This window comes from Gasterosteus aculeatus, chromosome 12 (assembly GCF_964276395.1).
Source record: "Gasterosteus aculeatus chromosome 12, fGasAcu3.hap1.1, whole genome shotgun sequence".
Taxonomy (NCBI): Eukaryota; Metazoa; Chordata; class Actinopteri; order Perciformes; family Gasterosteidae; genus Gasterosteus; species Gasterosteus aculeatus.
The window spans coordinates 12828236-12849722 of record NC_135700.1 but is presented as its reverse complement, the minus strand read 5'-3'; the positions used below and the strand labels follow the sequence as shown (position 1 = coordinate 12849722).

General features: G+C 41.8%; 1 protein-coding gene across 1 annotated transcript; it reads right to left on the bottom strand.

Annotated features, from left to right (window-relative positions):
- Positions 1 to 448: 448 nt before the first annotated feature.
- aldh1a2 (aldehyde dehydrogenase 1 family, member A2) lies at positions 449 to 20443 on the bottom strand. Its single transcript, XM_040165098.2, has 13 exons — positions 20031 to 20443; positions 12490 to 12594; positions 12081 to 12221; positions 11534 to 11663; positions 9651 to 9712; positions 8859 to 8987; positions 6279 to 6392; positions 3818 to 3920; positions 3092 to 3276; positions 2830 to 2994; positions 2046 to 2203; positions 1633 to 1707; positions 449 to 1356 (listed from the first exon to the last, which is right to left on the bottom strand). The coding sequence occupies exons 1-13, from the start codon at positions 20145 to 20147 to the stop codon at positions 1284 to 1286; spliced, it is 1557 nt and encodes a 518-aa protein (XP_040021032.1). The 5' UTR covers positions 20148 to 20443; the 3' UTR covers positions 449 to 1283.
- Between the last annotated feature and the right edge of the window lie 1044 nt (positions 20444 to 21487).

The following is a 21487-nucleotide window of genomic DNA, read 5'->3' as shown; positions in this document are numbered from 1 at the left end:
AGCAATTTACATGTTTCTAAAAGTATCTGATGTGTTACATCATTAGGTTTGAATCAGTATTATTGTTTATTTATTGCTGTTTTGACCTCTCTGTAATTATAATGGTATGTGCTGTATTAGCATTTCATGGTAGGAAAAGCACAGGCTTACTAAGGTTACTAATACCATTAATGACACCAGGATCCTGCACCTGAAGCTAAATGGAATTCGGCCACCGTCAATTTCATTATCTACACCAGCATATTTTCAGTTACATGTAAAATGCCTTCTGTGAAAAGGCAGTCTTAGTATTAGAGCTGAACATTGTATAATAATATATTACCATTTATCTATTTAGGTATGTATTTCATCAATGGAATCCTCTCTTTGGACCAATTTATTTCCAAAAGAGATGAATGAATACAATAATTATATAACTAAGTCCCAATAATGTAGTGAACACAACAAGTTTCCTGAAAAGAAAAACTATTATCATTTTATAGCATATGATTGTATAAACATAAACATAGATGAACATCAATGAAAATCTGTTACATAATGTTTAAAATACATTACTACTCCTCTTTTAGCAGAGTAAAATGCTTTTAAGAGGTTAAACTCTTCCCGTTTACATCAGTCAAAGATTGACATACAGTGTTAAGTCATACAAGCTAAAATATAAACAAAGACAATTAGAAATGCATTTTAATTCTGAATGAACATTTCATCAATTCATATCTGAGGGTGAAAATATCAGTGGTCTTGAATGAGCTGACATGCTTCCATAAATTCCACAAGAAAATGACACAAGGGTTTTTTGACGATCACACCGCACAGTACAAAAAGAAACTTCCATCCAACGCATGACAAGTTGCTAGTAAAGGGTTAATTTCAAGTGCGGTGACTGAGTCTCTGAGCATCCAGCATCTGGCGGTGGGTGAGAATCAGGGTGCAGCGGCTGGCGGGGCGGTTGTTATTGGGCTTTGCGGTCAGAGCGCCCCCCCCCGTCGTCTCTGTGAGTGCTCTAGTGTAGTTAGTGGAGGACATTTACATTGTGGGGGACGTTCAGTGGTTGTCAGGTAGGCAGGGATAGCTAAACAGCGACAGGCTGACTGTCCGTGGCGAGCAATGCGGCGTGGATGGAGGGACTGGGAGGGCAGCGAGTGGTCACAGGCCTGCGTAGTTACCGTGGAGATAACTTTTATTTGACGGTTTACATGGTTTGCCACTGTGAACGGACTGATGAGAGACAGGTCGGTGATGAGGAAGACACTACCTCCTTCCCCCCCAAAAAACGTGGCTTCCTATGAGTTCTTGGCGAGCAGCTTCATCGTGATGGTCTTCACTTCTGAGTACTCTTTCAAACCGCTTTCTCCCCTGGGAACAGACAATTGAAACATTATTACTCATTTTGTTGAAAGTGTCATGCTCACAGCAGCATCAGACAGTGTATACACCGCTGGAAATATTGCAATATCCTCTTACGTTAAGATTTATGACATGTTAAGCGACTTTGGAAGGTAGGTATTCAAAACAGAAAGTCGGTAATAGTAACATTGTGGTTAATTTGTGTACAGTTACAGTCAAAACTTTGGACACACTTTCTGAGAATGACTGGTGCTGTACACTCCGTGGGCAGGAAGTTATACTTACAATTCACGGCCATTGCCAGACATTTTATATCCTCCAAATGGACACTGCGTGCTCAGAGCATTGAAGCAGTTTATCCTGGGAAAACATAAAACATTGATCACTCTTGTGCATCGGATATTGTAAAATATTGCATCATTTTCCTGCATTGACTTGAAAAAGGATTCAAAGTTTTTTCTTGAAACCCCCTGGATTTACCAGTAAGATTCCATTATTGTTTAGTAAACACAGCAGAAAGTTGTCCGTTTGTCTATTTCTAACATAAAGACTGACGAAAGAAAGCATTTCTTTGTGGCTTGTGTAATCATAATAAAGTTGCACAATGCCAGTCTATGGTTTCTGGACGACAGTGACTATCATAGTTGTTCCCACATATTACTGATTAAAGCTAAAGAAACACAGAAGATGGAACCTACCAGACAGTGCCAGCCTGCATGGCTGTGGTTATGGTCATGGCTTTGTTAATGTTGTTAGTGAACACAGCCGCAACCAAACCATAATCTGTGTTGTTGGCTCTTTCTATCACTTCATCCACAGTTTTGAACTTCATGATCAGCTGGACTGGACCAAAAATCTGTAAAAGACAGTAATATACAGGTTTGTTTACTTCACTGTTTGGTCTGTATTGTCTTTTTTTTAATTACTGGTCACATATAAATAAGTATGAAGGGTTAAAGAGTGGAGGTACTACAAATAATCTTCCGCTAAAATTCCATACAGCATGTATTCTTCACAAAGGGGAAGATAACATTTAATTAAGAACAGAAAAACTATACGGAAGTATCTTTTTCATAAAATGGTTAAAAATAGCTCCAGTTAGGACAGTAACTGTTGCTTATATTTGAATGTATCAATACACATTATAATAATTTAATAAATATGATCCTATAACAAGTGAAGGGAATATTTCCTAACAGTGAGAACTTTACTTTTGATAATAAATTGTAAGGTTATCACAGGATATTGTGTTTTTGCTGTGTGTGCACACAAAAACAAATTTTCTTAAAATTAGCTTTGTATTTTGTCACTTTATTACTGTGACTTGAGTAAAGTTTTTATAATGTTACTTTGACTTTAATGGATTATTCCAATATTGTGATGTTAATACTTTTACTTCTAATCAGACAACACTCCTTTTCACACAGCTACTCATGCTTTAGATGCGCTGGAGTTCCAAATCCCAGCTCTTCATCATCGTACCTCCTCTCTGGCGATCAGCATGTCATCCCTCACATTAGAGAAAACAGTGGGCTCAACAAAGAACCCTTTCAAGCCCAGAGCTTTGCCTCCACACTCCATCTTGGCCCCTTCACTGATGCCGCTCTGGATGAACCCCAACACTCGATTCTGCTGCTCCCGGCTGATCTGTGGAGGTGGAGGACAGACATTACATGACAGAGAAACCCACATTTTGCCAGTTCAAGAAAAAAGGGAAATATAGCGGCGGATCTGTTGGCCTCACCTGAGGACCCTGCTCAGTTGTTGGATCAAAGGGGCTGCCGACGATCCTCCGCTTGGCTCTCTCCACACTCCTCCGAACAAACTCGTCGTAGATGGACTCCTCCACAAAGATGCGGGAGCCTGCTGTGCAGCACTGGCCCGCGTTAAAAAACACTCCCTGATGGGCCTGTTCAACAGCCAGGTCCACTGCAGGAAAACACATTTTTGTTAATGTAAATGTAGATAAATTGGTTGCATATAGCAAATTGTATTGTAAACCAAATAGTATAATGTGAATAGTAATATATTCATACAAAATGTTCCCCAATATTTTTGGGAGATTTCCTGCACAAATCTGATACCTGACACCTGAGAGATGTGACCCTGCTGTTGTGCACAAAGGGTTAACCGACCCCTGTGATTTATGGGTCTCGACTGAAGCACCCGACTGAGTCGGGGTCCATTCTCCTGATTTACAGGCCTTAGGGAGCCCCTCTCGCGACTGCTGAAAGCATTTGAAAGCCTCGGCACCCCCAGTTTGGTGAGCCACTTAGAATTCATATGAAACCCATCTATCCACAGGTTTTCATAGCACTACAAAGCTTCTGAGTATTAAAAAAAAGATCTCAGCCGATGTGTGTTTATCCACAGACTAGAGGTCCTGAGAATGGGACACAAAATAGTGATAGTGACAGACCACCTAGTGAGGCTGCCCGGAACACTGAATACAACACAATTGAAAACTCACAATCAGCGTCTGCAAAGATGATGTTTGGACTCTTTCCTCCCAGCTCCAGCGTCACTCTCTTCAGGTTACTCTTCCCAGCTGCCTCTTGGATCAGCTTGCCGACCTTGCAAAGGAAACGGATCTGGAGTTTACTAACGGAAATGCAGACCCGTAGCCAGATCACACCAGTAAATCAGCTGGAGTCATTAAATATTTTAGAGAGGTTGGTTAGCTCCAAACAGGGAATGCACCGGATGGCCCGCTGAAACATTATGTCTGCAAACAGACCGACTGAATATCTGTTTCAGGTTTTTGGCGACAGTAATAGGAAAATATAATGATGTTTCATGTGATGTCTACTGACTGGCAGGAAGAAGCAACCACAAGGGTGGTGAATTAACTACCTGAGGGTGGTATGAAATGAATCTGGTGCATCAATATGTCAGCGAGGGAAATGCAGCCTTCTTTCTTTAAAATAAATAATAATTTGCAGAGCAGGATTTCTTGATAAGGATAATGTAAACTCATCTTCAGAGGAAAATACATGGTACTGATTTTTCTGCTCTAACCAATACATATATATATATATATATATATATATATATATATATATATATATATATTTTTTTTTTTTTCCTTGTGATAAAGATGATTAATGTTGGCTAATCACAGTGAACAACCAATCTGCATCTATTTGTCTTACAATGCTAATGTGACACAAAAGTGACACAAACACGAGGTTCACACAATCATGAGTGGCGTCAATCTTCTCATCTTTTGTGTTTCCTTATTTTTTGTCAAACTATTCCCTTTGAGAATTAGTAATTGTATTGATGACGTAGCCTTCATACATCCTATACTGATTTTTTCATAATTTATTTAATTATCATGACAGATATTTTCTCTGTCAAAATGGTTGTTATAGAGTTTCTACTGTGTCAAATCAGCTGCTTTAACTGATATTTTGTCAATGTTATTATATCCTCTCAAAAGATTAGAAGCCTGAGAAACTGCCCACACCTCCTTGCAAACCTTACACCCCAAACAAGTAGTCATCTTCCTCTTACTCACACAGTCAGTTTTCATTTCCAAAGAAACCAACAAGATAAAGCGGAAAAATCCCCTCTTTTTTTTGATAAAGCCTCACCTCCAGCATTGAAACGACTCATCTTCTCTCAGTGTGCCAGAGGTGCTTTAATAGACTGAGATATAATGGAAAACCAGAGACTGCAACAGTATCAAATGCTGGGCTGTGGCTTGAAGCGAAGCAAAACAACACAATACTTGGCTTGGCTTCAATATTCTGACGTGTTGTGTGTGTGTCTTTGAAGGGAGACACAAAGCAGCTGACTAAGGGAGGGTAGTTTGTGTTTAATCGGGGGAAAAAGAAGCATACGAGGGTGCAAGACTCCTCAAAATGTGAATCAGTATGAGGATGGCTAGTGATCCTAAAATCCACCTGTAGCTTAACCCCCAGCCTCCACCCTGTGGAGAGATGGTGTGATGGTCAGTACCCTCCTCCCCCCCAGGCACCCCCTCCTCCCCCTGCTACTACAGCATGGTGACTCACTGTCTGGGCATCAGTAGTCTCTTACAGCTCAGAATTTTCTCTCAGTAATTGACTCCAGATCACATGAAACTCCAGGAAAAACAGTATGAAAGAACAGGGCCGCTCACAAAGGAAACGTTCAATCAAGACAAGGTGATAAAACAAAGGAGAGGTTTGGGTTAGAAGGTGCATTTATGTGAGGTAGCGTGCACTCGCTGATTGGGTGTGTCAGGGTGTGTGTGACAGAAAGGGATAGGAAAATGCTTGTTCTGTGATGGATAATCAGAAAAACGCAACACTACAGCTGAATAAATATTTGTTATCATGCTGTCTAAGCTAATTTAAACATTGCTTGAACCGAAACCAAAGATACACGCGTGTACTGGATGGACGCAGCAAAAACATACATTGTTCATTAGTGTTGCTGTCTAGCTCTATCATTAAGTTTAGTTCGCAGTTTCAAATAATTAATGGTTATAAATGATCTGCAGTAAATAATCTGCTCTTGTCCTCCGGCCTTTTCAAATGCGTTCAGACCTCAACGCCTCCAACCGCTCCACACCTACATGGTTTCTTCATTAGCAGCGCCCTGTTTTGTAAAGTTACTGGGGGTTTTCCTGATAATCATTTCATTGAAAGAGAGAGCAGAGGGGAAAGAGAGGCGGTGTTTTCACAGAGATGTGTTTGTCTACTGTAGACAGCGCAAATATGTGCATGTGTGCCAGATAAAATCAGAGTTCCCTTTCATGAGTAGTAATGACAGGGCGGCAAGCGTAAGACCCCATTTGTTTGTCATCTAGACTTCAAAACAGGGCCCCAATTACCCAGCCTGCTATTATGCTCTGCACATGTTGGTCACTGTGTCACTTGTGCTGACAAAAGAGAGCGGTAGTGCAGCGGTTGATCTGAGACGTTGTTAATAGAGAAAAGTACCTCAGTTGATCCCGTGAAAGCCACTTTGTCTATGCCCATGTGCGAAGCAATCGCAGCTCCTGCCGTTGGCCCAAATCCTGGCAAAATATTGATGACTCCTGGTGGAAACCCGGCCTGTCAAAACAATATGAGAGGAAACAAGCTTTAGCGAAGATGACAGCAGAGCCAAGCAAAACTACAGGCGGTGTGGGGGAATCCGGACCCAACCCAACCTCCCTACCGGCAGAGAATGGAGAGAAAAATCAAAAAGACGAAGGCGACAGACAGATAGTCTCCAGAAAGAGGGCAGGGGGCGAGAGGGGGGATGTGGACACGGATTTGTACAGTGTGATTAGGTTTTTCTGCAATGGTGAGAGGCTGCATTGTTTGCTGGTATTAAACACAACTGCCTATCCCTGTTGCCACAGCCATTGATGATAAAGTGCATTGCTATACCGTTTTTTGGATGTGGGTTCATAGCATACCCAAATTCTTCATATTTAACCATGTTGACTTGACTGTCTTTGTAAATACATTTTTTTGTAAATGCTCTTGTGTAGTTTGTCTGCGCTGACATTCAATGTCCTATGGGCTATACAGGTAGGGTTGGTAACCTGTTGGTAATGTTCTTTACACCCTGACAGAAATCACATGCTCCGACAAATTAAATTTTAAAAAAAATGTGTGTGTTGAGATTGAGAGCCTATCCTATCCAATCATTTAATTTGGACAGACATATGAATAGGTGGACAGGCTACCCGTCTACCTTAAAACCAGTGTACCTGCCTACATTAAAACAAGTCTACCTGTCTACATTAAAACAGTCTACTTTGAAACCAGTCTACCTATCTACCTTAAAATCAGTCTACCTGTCTACATTAAAACCAGTCTTCCTGTCTAGCTTAAAACCAGTCTACATTAAAACCAGTCTTCCTGTCTACCTTAAAACCAGTCTACCTGTCTACATTAAAACCAGTCTTCCTGTCTACCTTAAAACCAGTCTACCTGTCTACTTAAAACTAGTCTACCTGTCTACATTAAAACCAGTCTTCCTGTCTACCTTAAAACCAGTCTATCTGTCTACCTTAAAACCAGTCTACCTGTCTACATTAAAACCAGTATACCTGTCTACATTAAAACCAGTCTACATTAAAACAAGTCTACCTGTCTATCTTGAAACCAGTCCAGTCTACCTGTCTACATTAAAACCAGGCCAGTCTATCTGTCTACCTTAAAACCAGTCCAGCCTACCTGTCTACATTAAAACTAGTCTACCTGTCTACCTTGAAACCAGTCCAGTCTACCTGTCTACATTAAAACCAGGCCAGTCTATCTGTCTACCTTAAAACCAGTCCAGTCTACCTGTCTACATTAAAACTAGTCTACCTGTCTACCTTGAAACCAGTCCAGTCTACCTGTCTATATTAAACCCAGGCCAGACTACATGTCTACCTTAAAACCAGTCCAGTCGACATGTCTACATTAAAACTAGTCTACCTGTCTACCTTGAAACCAGTCCAATCTACCTGTTTACCTTAAAACCAGTCCAGTCTACCTATCTACATTAAAACCAGTCTACCTGTCTACCTTAAAACCAGTCTACCTGTCTACCTTAAAGGGACAGACTGTCAGTGTTGTCAGTCTTGGGCACTTTTATGATGGATTCTGCATCTGTTGGAGCTGGTGCTGCTTCCTTCTTCATTTGGAAAGGAGTTGGAAACAATGGGCTGCGTTTCTCGGTTGAATACTTTTAAAAACTGGGGTACTCTTGCTAGTTTCCCAAGCCTAGCTGCATACAGCTGATTCTAAACGGATTATAGATTTGTCACTGACTAAGAAGCTTGTTAAAAGATTTTTCCCACATTATATTTTACTTTATTTTCTCCCAACTTGGCAGCTTGCTTTTGTGGTTTAAACGATATGACGTAAATGGAGCACAATAGGTTATTGCCAACTATTTGTAACAGTAATAACATTATAGTTGTTTATGTGGCTTTCTGCAGTTTTTTAATAAGCTTTAGACACATATTTATTGGTGAATGTACTAAACAATTGTTATTAGAAATGTTCACAGAGGGGTTTGAATTATCCTGAGCAACCAGAGCATTGTTTCATCAAACACATGAAATGTTGCAATTTTTAAACACCACAAACAAAATTCTATTTGTCTATTGTTGTACGGGGGGGAGCAGGAAACTCTCACAGATGAAAATATCAACAATTTAGCTAATTAAATCAAAAGCTGCTTTGCTATATACCACTAGGAGCAAGGGACGAAATGAATTTATGAATTTATTTGTGATTTGTACCTTTTAATCTCGGGGTGTAAAATTATAGTATTACAGACTCTAAAGAGATGTTCCGTGTTGAGGAGAGACACTTTGTCAAACATCTGTTCTTTGTCGACTCGTGGTTACACTAATGTTGGATTATCCAAATACAGTGTTGGCCAGATTCACGGTGAATACTGTGTGCTTGGCAAACTGGCCTGTCAGCGGTTTGCATTTAGTTACTTGAATATTACCGTTGGACTACCCGAATAAGATCGTGGCAAACCGCCATGTAAACAAATGTGTGGTAGTTGGCACAAAGATCATTTACCTCCTTGATGAGAGCTGCTATGTGGAGGCAGGTGAGCGGTGTTTGCTCAGCAGGTTTAAGCACAACAGTGTTTCCACATGCGATCGCTGGACCCAGCTTCCATGCCGTCATCATCAGAGGGAAGTTCCACTGTGCGTAACAGACCCCCCCCACACACACACACACGCACATACACACACACACACACACACACACACACACACACACACACACACACACACACACACGGTTTTAAAAAATGATCATCATCTGACAGACACACTGGGTGGTCACATGTTATAACTCATCGCTCTTAAGTCACTCTCGTTTTCCCTCTGTTTAAACATAGTCAAGTGAGAAAATGTTCTCGGCACTACTCGTACGTTATTTTCTCTTCCCACAGTGTTCTGAGAAAGCCGGGGTATTGCAACACATGTGCAACAGACCCATATCACTGTACAAAACAGGGCCCTGTGTTATTTCTGCTTTGCACAGGAGCCCATGGGGCTCAACGAATGCTCGAACAATCAACAGTGTCTCTCTCCCCTTGATCTTTTCCCTTTGCCTTCTCCCTATTCAACTTTACTCAAGCCCACTATATCACCTCTCGATCCCTATTAGTCAAACTCACAGACCCGTAACCTTTGGGTGTTACCAGCAGTATTTACACTCAACATTGAGTGTCGTAGAATTACTGGAAATTGCAGAATCTAATTCAACAGAACCACACTGAACCAATTAATTGTTGTCTGTTTTGTTTTACCCAAAGAGATTTGTGTTCAACATGTAACTTTAAGGAAGGGTTATACTCACAGGAATAATTTGTCCACAAACTCCAATGGGCTCATATCGTGTAAATGTCAGATACTCTCCATCTGTGAGGGAAAACGCACACACACACACACACACACACACACACACACAAGGGAAAACAGGGTCAATCGTATCGAACATTAGTACTTTGTAAAATGCCTGAATGAGAAGAAAAATGTCACTACCTAATATCCCCAAGGTTGTTGACTCAACATGTTAATTTGTAAATGAATCCACACTCAACGTTCCTGGTTGCTTTAGCCCAGTGAAAGATTAGATTTATTTTTTTCTTCAGCCTCCTACAACACAGTGTGTAAATGTTTTAGCTCATGGAGATGGGTGTTATGCTGGAAATGTTTGCTCATTCCTCTTGCATTACTTAAGTAAAAGGAGGTACTTCCTGAGGGTGTGTCATGCTTGTTCAAGCTCCACAAATAACAATTGATATTGAGAAATGTCTACATTTTCTACAACAGTTGTGAGATGATGAAACATTGTCTCATTTTTCCTGTGGACTGAAATGAGGAATGGTTGACAAGCTAGACAAACATTTTCCATGGGATGCAGTGAGTTATGACACAAAACAGCAGAACAGATTCTCACACGTCAACCTTTCTCCTTAACACCAAAGTGAATGTTGGGTATTTCAAAAGTGTTATTGTTTGGAGAATGAAACCATAAACTTAACAGAATATAGTTGCAGGAGGTGTCTGTGCGGTTTGTTTGGAACAGTGACTCCTGCAAGATTACTTTCTGTATATTTCAATTTGGCAAAAACGCTGTAAACTATATTAAACTGTGAAGCCAAAGGTTCTATACATAACGTCACTCCTCTTTCATTTCACACAACAATATTAGCTTAACATGCTTAAATGCTGAGGGGTTGTTGAAATGGCGTGCACTTTATCCTGACATGTGAACAAACACAATCACTAACAGACTTATATCATGCAAGCGACAGGAATACCCTTGTTTGTTTCCTCTAAAAGAGCATCAAAGCGTAAACCAAATCCTGGCAAAATGCTCAGCACGGTTGTTTTGGCAGCAGTGTACAATAGAAGCTTCAATACGGTGATTACGGCTATTAAGACAGCCAACTTTCTCCTCTCCTAACCCCCAGAAGTCAAGTGCCTTAGAGAGGGGACACTGATGGAAGCGTTTGAATTGATTGATTGAGTATAAATTAGCTTTTCCTACAAACCATTTTCTTTACCTCAAGATGCCAGACAGTAGACACTGACACAGTTAGCGACCAGCTACTCAACATAGTGGAGCATTTAGCAGCTCAAGAGTCACATAGTTCCATTACATGTCGGTAGAGACCAAAAAGAGAGCTCAAAGAGAGTGAATAATGTAGTTACTTTGGTCAGCTGACCAGAAACACATCTAAAAAAACTAAAGATGATCCTTAACTGCTGGTTGTGTTGACAAGGAATTGTTTCCTGCCAAGTTTGTGATATCAACATACTGTATGTCAGTGTGGTGCTAACAGCATGTTTACAGTGCCCCCAATAGGTCAACATCAGCTATTGCAGGTTTGAATGTATGTGTCATGTTTGAACACAGAGCAGTTGGTCAATAATTTTCCGAGAAAATTGACAGAAAAGCATGCTGGCTTGCATGCTCCTAAATATAGTTGAAAGCATTGGGAGATACAAAAATGTGTTTTTGCCATACCAAATAGAATACCAGTATGGATACAGTACGGAATGCACACTTCATTTCAAATGAATACACATCTGATTGTCATTTTTGTACCATGGATTTTAAATCTTAGTGAAGACAAAATATAGTGGATATTGTTTCAGTTGATCAGCCAGCAAGCAGCAACAACACCACTCTGATCACTTCACTAAAACATTGGTACTCGTAGAGCGACTCACCCATAGGAATAGAAGTGCCGTGGATTTTGTCTGCATATCCAGCAAAGTATCTCAGTGTCTTTATGGTTCCTTGGAGGTCCACAAACAAGGTGGGCAGGAAAGGCTTCCCACTGTTCAGAGACTCAAGAGTCTGAGGAGAGATGGGGGAGACGTTTGAGAAATATGTGATATAACCCTGTGATCCTCACATAATTCCATACTGTTCCAGTCTTTACACTCTCCCGTGGGTGAAATGTGACACTAAGATAACACTAACCTACAAATACAGCTCCCAGGTTACACTTATATGTTCCTCCAAAGCCAGTTTATTCAAATTTTCAAGCACTCAGAGTGTTGTGCAGAATATATACAATTATATAAACAGAAATAAAAAATGTATAATTGTTCTTCTACTCTCCGGTTGCAGTTCTGTTATGAATGATTAGATGAATAAGATGACACTCAAGCAGATAATAAGGACTTTTGTTACTATGCATTTTGATAACGGCTTCTTCAAGTGAAACGTTATTCATATTAATTCACTCAGAGACAAGACAATGTAACGTACGGCTAAATAGACACTGTCTCTCTCCACCAGATCGGCCAGTTTGGACAGCAGACGACCCCTCTCAGACGCGTCCATCCTTCGCCACACGGAGCCCAAAGAGAAGGCAAGTCGAGCCGCCTGCACAGCCTTATCAACATCAGCCTAGGAAACGAGATACATACTAATTACTTACTGATCCATCAAACAGTTGTCGCTTTGCACTTTTCATAATGGTAGCCTGCACCTGAATCATTTATGAGATAATGTCAATATATGAATTATTATGATCCGATAATATTATAACACCGACAGGGACCATTATGCAAAATTAATTATTCTAAAACATTAAGTAAATTTGGTGGATTATACTTTAAAATGGGCAAGTTTTACCTTATTTTCAAAAAATAAGATGGTCTGCCGATGTATTTACCTTGTCTGCTTCCTGGACCTCACAGATCTGCTCTCCGGTTGCCGGGTTGTGGGCAGGAAAGACCTTCCCACTAACAGAGTTGTGCCACTCATTGTTGATAAAGATCTGTAGGGAGAAAAAAAGGCTTTCTTTTTCTTTGGCATTTGCAACTAATCATTTAAATGGTAATTCATGCATTTAGTTTCCTTTATATGAATTGAATGCAGAATGTACAAGTTAATTACCAAAAACCTTAATCAAACTAACTTTATTGACTTCATATATACAATTTGCTAAACCAACCGGAATGGTAGAGGATGACTATCTTCCATTTTTTAAATATTTATTTAGTTAGTCGCAGCTCTCTCACACTTGTGTAAGGGATATGGGAGAATCTCTGGAAATCTGGACAGAGATTCCTGCCTGTCCTGCATTGCTCTCTGGGGAGTACTCCACCATCCAGACAAAGGCGTGGGGGTGTTGTTGGGGGTGCAGATAAATCCCAATCAGACACCAGACCCCCACCCAACCCACCCCGAGCACACAGACACACGTTTCACAACATCGCTGCTCGTTTACGAGATCATAAAACACGTGCCGTGCTTGGTTTCTGCGATGCGTTAAAGGAGGTCTTCCGTTAAACAACCGCCTGGGATTCCAAACAGGACATATTTAACATCTACGAAGACCAAAGGAAAAATAAATGTTTTCAGACGCACAACTCTGAGAAATGTGCCTCATAAAATACAAGCAGACCATTTACACGCTGATGAAATGTGGAACAAAAGCTAGGTGTGATTTGAGATCTTCAAATATATATTACGTAAGCTGGGTCGTTAGAAAAAGCTCCTTCCTCGCTGACATGTTTAGATCCATTAGACAGACTACTCTTACACTGTTTTAATGGCTGTCAGTCTGCCTGATAGATAGAGTGTAGGAAGAACATCTGCTGGCACAAATCTCTCCATGTATACATATGCTCTTACCGTCCTTTTTACTTTAAAGGAGTTGAGATGGACCTGAGAGAGGAGTTCACGTATCCCACTTGCCTCACACTCCCTAAACTCTCCATAAACGCTGGGTTTTAAGCACTATTTAATTGGCTGTAAACTGTTACCCGTGTTTACTTTTGGGTTGGTATAAAATGCCAGGGAGTCTGCATGAGAGTCACAGCAAACACATGGCTCTGCCTCCCTCCTCCTCCACCTCCTCGTCCTCCTCCTCCTCATTCCCACGGCTCACGGGCTCATAATGCGCTCTCTTTGCGTATGAATACCTCACACGCAGACGTTTAAGGTGTTCCGTATCTGTGTGTACCACCCCATAGAACCACACGTCACAGGCTCATTCCTCTACGTTTCCGTTGTACTGGTCACACACACCATCCCCCCACAAACCTTAACACACACACACACACACACACACACACACACAGATAGATGTAGACAAGGCTGGAGAGGCTTCCCTCTACCAGCGCAGTGTTCTCAGGCGCCTTGCATCAGAGGCCACCTTTAATCTGACTCTCATTAAGAGCACTTCATAAAATTGTCAGTAATGATAAGGAGCAGAGGGCCAGCTAGAAAAACAGAAAGTCCTGTAGAGCACTGAATTAGTTTTCAAATTTATAGGGGCCACTGAAGTTGGGCGCCCTAAATCAGAGGAGCCCCTTGACAGCCTGAACAGTCCATGCAAGAATGCAGACCGTGGGTAGCTTTATGCATGGCGTAACCCCTCTCACAAGATGCTGCTAAAGGAGAAAGGATGAAGCACCAGAACAGGGGAGCGGGCCGCCACCTAAATCACAGCTAAAAAAGGACAAATGTCAGCCGCCGTTTGGCTCGGCCCTCTCTCTGGGCCGGGACTGGTGTTAGACCTTTGTCTCGTTCCATTGAGAGACTTGATTAAGATGACAGGGCCCAGTTGTAAATCAACTCTCGAGGTTTCTTAAAATTGCTTTTAGGATCATTTGGGCGGAGGGCAAAGAACACAACAATGAAAAAGCAAGTGCAAAGGTTCACATCTTCAAATAACAAATAAATATTTTTTTCCCATTCCCTGCGGGATCATTACTATCCCTCTATGTGTTAGTTGACTACATTTAACTACTAGGAATTGACTTGGTGTCCAAAAGTGTTTAAATGATTTATAGGTAATATGATAATATGTTCTGCTCCTAAAATGCACAAATTTAAAATGAAAAGTTTTGAGACATTTTGTGCTGCTTCGTTGATGAAAATAAGCCATTAGTGATCTATATCTGTGATCTGTGATGCCTGACGCATAACGAGGAGGCCTGATGTGGATTAGAGCTGAGCCGTAAGCATAGAGGTCAAGACTTGCTGCATGGGCCACAGCGCAGCTGCAAACATTTAGCAACTCCCAGGCTTTTCTGCAAAGGCTGTCAATCACTTCTACCAGGAGAGCCGGGCCGTGGGGACAATGAAGAGATGAGACGCGATATGCAAAAACACGTCTAACGGTTTTTCTTCATTTGCTAAATTGGCCGTTTAATGTAGGTGTCTTAATCATCACCATCCGTTGACGGAGGTTTTGTGCAGCCGGGGGGAAAAAAGTCAAGATTTGTTGTTTCTGGCAACCAGAATGTTCCTGTCTTTTTTTCACGTTGACAAAACGTTGCGTGATTTTTTGGTAATAATCAACTTTTTTTGAGTCAACTGGAATAGGATATAAGAAATGCCAAAGAACTTTCCGCCGCCAACTAAACATCTGTTTGGCTCTTTGCTTCTTCTCGCAACTCAGATGCAAATGGCTAAAGCAATATGTTACGCTACTACTTTTATTTTCGGGAAAGAGGGAGTTTTAATGTTCGGGTTTATGTATGTGCGTGTTTATACACACCACGCCAAGATTCCTCAGCCAGATGAGTCCTAGCTTCCCGGGATCTCGCAACACTCGTCTGTGCAGGAAGTTTCATATCCTTCCCATATCGCAGGAACTCTATTTCCTCTCTGGAAGCGTTTCAAAACTCTTAGAAATACTACTGTTACCAGTTAGTGGAGAGCATGTGAAAGTGGAGACCAGCTGGTGTTTTTTCTTTTACTCCTCTCCAAATGTCTGACACTCGTGTTTTTCATCCACACACCCGCAGTCAACGCCATCCTGCGCCCATTGGTGTGGTGAGGGCGGCCTCGCTGTCACTGACTGGCAGACATCTTTGTCCCATCGCTGTGTGTGGGCAAGTGCTTAGAGGGACTTTTCCACTAAAGTACAAAACTGTTTTTCAGGCTCATATGATCCTAATTTCCTTATAAAACCTTTTAAAACCTATAGGAAGAGTATATTTTGCATTTTTACGGTTAAATACATCATGTTGTCAACATTTCTGGGCAGATTCTTGTCCAATAAATGTTTAAAGTTTGTAGTAAGTTATGTCCATAACGTGTATATATATTAAATATATATAAAACCACCCAAAATATATCAAACTTGTTCAAATTGCTAAGAAGCAACGATGGAATCGACCTCTCCTTTCACTACTAGTGTTTTCCCCCCTTGGAACATCTGAGGTTTGATGGGTTTCCTGTGTACTTAACCAATCCTCTAAATCTCAGGTCAAGGATGTGTTTAAAGAACAGTAGTTCCACTCGTGGGATCAGCCAAGAGAGAGGAAGTACTTTTTTAAGAAATGTGAGGCTTTTCCACAGACAAATAAACATCTAGAAAAGCACTTCTGTCTCTACTGTGTCCCGTGCTTGGCGGAGAAAGAGCCGATGCTCCAGCAGATTTATGAAGCCGAGTGCTTTTCACAGTGACATCGTGAGGATTTACACGTTGCTTGTCGAGAGGGCCGCAGACTGAAGGTACGGGAAGTTAACAGGGCAACCTCGCTGTCACTGCTCTTCCTTAAACAGTGATTAAGAGACAGGGGACATGATGTTGACGTGTCCGCTAAGATGATAATTTACACTCGCTGCACAAGTAGGCATTTCACACCAATGGACATATTAATGACAGTGCACACTTACCCTGTCACAATCAAAGAGATGTGTTTTAGAGAGTATGTGGCCATGTGTGTGTGTGCGTGTGTGTGTGTGTGTGTGTGTGTGTGTGTGTGTGTGTGTGTGTGTGTGTGTGTGTGTGTGTGTGTGTGTGCGAACAGGCCGATTGTATAAGCAAAGGCAGAGAAGAAGGGGGGGAGCTCTCACTGTGCTCGTTGTGATAAATCATTTAGTTGCACAGTATCCCCTAACCTGGGCTCTGTTTGATCTTGATTGCAGTAAGATGGTGGTTTTTGAAGTGAAAAACTCCAGAACTGCAGGTCAGGCTCTGTCGAGCCAGGGCCACTAACCCACACAGTGAGACAGGGTCATAATTTATACCCTGGTGGACAGCACCTAGCATCGGGGAGCCCCGAGCCTCCATCTGTGCTATCTCAATCAGTGACAGATTGATGGAGCCTCTTATTCATCCGAATTGAGTGGTTGTCTCTGCATAGACGGCCTTACAAATACTCAGGTCTTTGGCAGGTTCCTATGGTGAAATTGCGCTCATGTCACCATGAGAAAATCAACACAAGTGTGTATGTATAACTATCTATTAGTTTAAGAGATCTGTAGCCCAGACAACAAATACAGCCACTGAATGAAATGCATTTTTCTTTCTGCAGCACTATGGTGTATGTTACTATCCTATTAATTAAGCAAAAGTCAAACCAAACTGGACCTACAAATAACCTTTAAAATCATTTTTCTACTCTTGTAGGTAAAACATTAACTTTTGTGGAGGGAAAAACAATGTTACTTACGCACAACACACAACATTTAACAGACTGCTCCTTCAAAGTAAAAGCAAAAGTTTTACCACCCCTGTAAAATGTCTCTGACTAAACAGTTTAACAACTCATCATCAGTGAGCGGTGTGAAAAACCACAAGGGCCAGAAGTATCACCCACTAAAAAAGCAAGAAAAGTTTCTGTGTTTGCTTTAATTATTAATAACAAACTCTTCTCCACTTCTACCACTAGTGGACAACATCAATAAATAGCTATCATGGCGCTCTTATTTATGGCTTCCTTTGCGGTGCTATCAACCTTTAAACTGTTTCTGTCTTGCAACCCAGCTGTTGCAGCCTTCTAGCGAAGTGTGGGGGTAGGGGACAATACAACCGAGAGACAGCTCTGCTTCGCCAGCTTTTAACGTATAAGGTGTATGAAAACTACACTTTTTACACGTGTGGATTAATAACACAACTACAATCCTATCTACGTCCGCACAAAAAGGAAGATACCCTGACTAATACTATCAGAGTGTCGCCGACACTGAGAAGTTCATGACTCTGTGAAAAGTACAAGGGGCAGACCTTGACTGCAGTATCACATGCTCATGTTATAGAAGAAAACTAGTTAAACAGTGATAGTGTATCAGCCTAAAGCTCAAACCTCCAGAGTGGATCACATGTAACGTTCGCATTGCATAACAGTGATGTTAGTAAGAAGCAACTTAAGAAAAGTTAAATATAGCCTTCACGTTGGAGATGGTTTAACGCAACAGCGTAAATATGTTTTCCGAGGAAAAGGAAATCTCAGTTTGGAAGCTTGCGCCTCCATCCACTCGGCCTCTAGGCCACTGAACGGCGCTGCCTGATTCGTCTTGCGGTCGGTGGTGGAGAACAGGAACGGGGTGTGAGGGGAGCCCATGCCAGGGGTTCCCATAAATCAGGCCACTTCTGCCCCCTATGTCCACCAAGCCAACAGGGACTGGATGATCCAAATTCCAAGGGGTTAATTCACCAAGTCGCTCCCTAAATGTCCTCCTGTACACTGTTTTGTCCAAACCCTTTGACTAACACGCTGGCCTACGTGGGCGTAAAAGCTTACAATACAACAGAGCCTGCTGCTGCTGCACCGCGAGGTTACGTGTGGCTTCACGGTGCAGCAGCAGCGCGCCCTTTGCACTTAAAACACTGAGGTATGTGTTAACACAGAGCAATTATAGCGGTGACTGAACTTATACCTCGCTATCGTGGATCTGGCCTCTGTGAGATGTGCCCTTTAATCTCGGGAATTAGGAAACACTTGCTCTGCAGCTAAAAGCCCTTTTCAACAGCAACCCAACTGCAGCAGGCTAAATCCTGTGAACACTTAAAAAAAAATCACAATCATCTCAGCGAATCTTTAAACTACATTTTCTTCAAATGTGTACATATCTATGAATCTATGAAAAAAAAACTATCAAGACGTAGCTGAGATGTTATCAAACATGTGCGTGCCATTTTCCACATGTGTGTTCTGGCTAATGACTTATAGCGAGTTAAGACTCCCATTAAAAGCAAGAAGGATTTGTGATTTTACTGATTACTGATTGGTTCAGTTATGTAAGACAGTATGTACTGTTTTATTTGCATCATGGTGGCAAAATGTTGAAGCAATTAACCGATACAATATAGTCCAAATACTATTCTAACCAGATGTTTAAATAAAAATCTCTCTGAAAGCATAGTTTTTTTAATCTGCAACATGATTTGTTCCGTGACTCGAGTTCTTTGTCTGACTCAAGCTCTTTTCTCCAGCTGTTCCTCCATCCTCTTTCTCCCACCCACACACTTCTGACTGTACGACAATCCAAAGAAACTACTCTGACACACCACAATTCCTCTTCGAAGTACATTTTGGATTAAAACTTTTACTCACTACACAAACTTTCTCTCAATAATGACACTATATCTCAAATGACAGTAATCACATTTGGACTTCGCTTGAAAGAAAAGACTTTAAGACCCGGCAAAAATAATTTCCTCCTTTGCCACTGATATCTATCACTAGGAGTATGCAAAGACACATTTAATTAAGGAAATTACCACACATTGATACGACACAATGATTTAAAACAAAACTAGAATTATAATAAAAGATTTTAAATAAAGATAAAGATTTGCCTCTAATCTTTCAATTTTGCAATTATTTTTGCAATTATTTATTTCAAATGTTTTAAAAAAAATTGTATTGGGTGCCGTTTCAAGCACTAACATGGGATGACATAAGTATGTGTTTTAGGATGCAATGTGGATTAATTACAAAAAGATATGATATATATTAAAATAAAATAGTCTCCCGAACTCAGTGTTATATACACCAAGACACTTACTAAGCAAGCTAAAACTTTTACAATGTCTTATTACAACGTTATCATGTCTCCCAAAAGCTGTATTTTGTAGCAATTGCAACGGACCAAATTACAAATATCAATCATCATGATAACGCCAAGTTTAAAATGGAAAAATCTGCTTTTGTCGAGTACTGCGAGTTTGAAATAAGCCGGTTCTTGGCTTATTTGGTTGAAATGATCACGTCCAGGAGTTATTGCTCATTTAATTCAGACACACGGAGCACGTGGACGCAGAAGACCCTCATCGGCAACTTCAGAACGTACAATCGCCAGTTTACCCTTGAAAAAGTTCAGAGAAGTGGTTTTATTCTCGCCTCCAGCTCCGAGTGAGCTGCGCGCTCCGAAACCCGCCGAGAGCAGAAGTTTACTTCCAGCGAGCGCGAGACGCAAAACCCGAGCGGACACCTCGAAGCGGAGTCCGGGAGCGGAGGAACCGACCTTGGTGTACTTGATCTCCGGGTCGGGCACCGGCGAGGGCATCAGCTGGAGGGATGCCATGAGAGCAGCGGGGTCGCTCTTCATCTCTCCGGGGATCTCGATCTTACTGGAAGTCATCGCGGCTCGTCTCTCCACTCGTCTGCCTGCTGCGCCTCTCGGTGGGGGGTGTGCGTGTGTCTGTGTGTGCGTGTGTGTGTGCGTGTGTCTGTAGGGGGGGGGTGTGTGTGTGTTCTCAACAGAGTTCTGATCGGGACTTTGGGTTTCTTCCTGGGTTTATAGCCAGGTGTCCGCCGCAGTCCGTTTTCATTGGGCAAAGAAAAGGGCCCTCCCTTTGGAAATTAAAGCCACGCATTTACATAAAGGACCTCAGCCATGCGTGCGTGAGGAGGAGAAACACTTCCACCCACCCACCCGGCACGCCCGGCTTGATCTGTTTGCACCACTTTTACCAGCCATGAGACGACGGCTTTCTCAAGCAAGCCATAGTTTAACAACAGACCAAAAAGCGCTGCGCCATAAACTGGTAAATAGTTTGTGTTTGCAAGTTGTGTGCAGCCTGAACTGGATAATGAGGGTGCAAATGACATGTTATGGGTTTACATTTGGATCCCTTCTTAATACGCATTACAGTTGCACAAACTCACAGCAGCATGATGCTTTAATGACGCCTGTTTTTCTGGTAAAACAATGTCCCAGCGTGCATGTGGTGTCACACGATCTGCATCTGCTCTCATGAAGCTGCAGATGTTGAAATGTCCAGAGTGTGAGAGAGTCGAGGATGAAAGTGATTCCTTGAATGGAGTAAACAAAGACGTTATCCCAATATAAACCTAAATCACTATTTGTACTAAAAAAGTGTTTGGCAACATTCTTACATCAGCATCATTCCTTTCCTAAGTGACACAGAGGTGTCAAGTTACTTGCTATCACCCTGCGGTCTTTATTTGCCTTACACAACCTCCCCGCGGTCTAAGATGTTATGTAAATGAGGACCAGAGGGACTGCTGCTACTTGCTGGGGTGTTGTTGCCAGAGATTTGTCCTGCAGGTGATAATTCCTTACGGCACCTCCTTTAAACTTCCCAATAAACATCCACCAATTATCGATCTTGTCTCAGGAAACTAAAGGAATTGAAGCAAAGCTGGGTCCCCCCCCCCCCCCCCCCCCCCCCCACCCCCCCCACACGAATGCAACAGTTCGAGGGCAAATCAGCAGTTTGGGGAAAATACCTGTGGTCAGTGGAATAACAATGTCGTTTTTAAACAAGCTGGGGTTTGTTGATATATACTCAATCAGCGGCAAGGTCTTTACGTTCTACATTTCATAATCGGACGCCCCCCTGACAGGACAAAGGAGTGCGGAGACAGATGCAGGCCCGTCATTTGCAAATTCCCGGAGGATGCTGTTTCTCCATCAGCACATCAGCCCTTTTTTCACAGCATGGGCGACACTCTCAA

Coding starts and splice junctions, on each gene's coding strand:
- aldh1a2 (XM_040165098.2), bottom strand. CDS start 20,147: ATGACTTCCAGTAAGATCGAGATCCCCGGAGAGATGAAGAGCGACCCC. Junction 11,664..12,080: donor GAGACAGTGTCTATTTAGCC/GTACGTTACATT, acceptor ATCTCTCCTCAG/ACTCTTGAGTCTCTGAACAG. Junction 3,921..6,278: donor CTTTCACGGGATCAACTGAG/GTACTTTTCTCT, acceptor TTCCTTTGCAAG/GTCGGCAAGCTGATCCAAGA.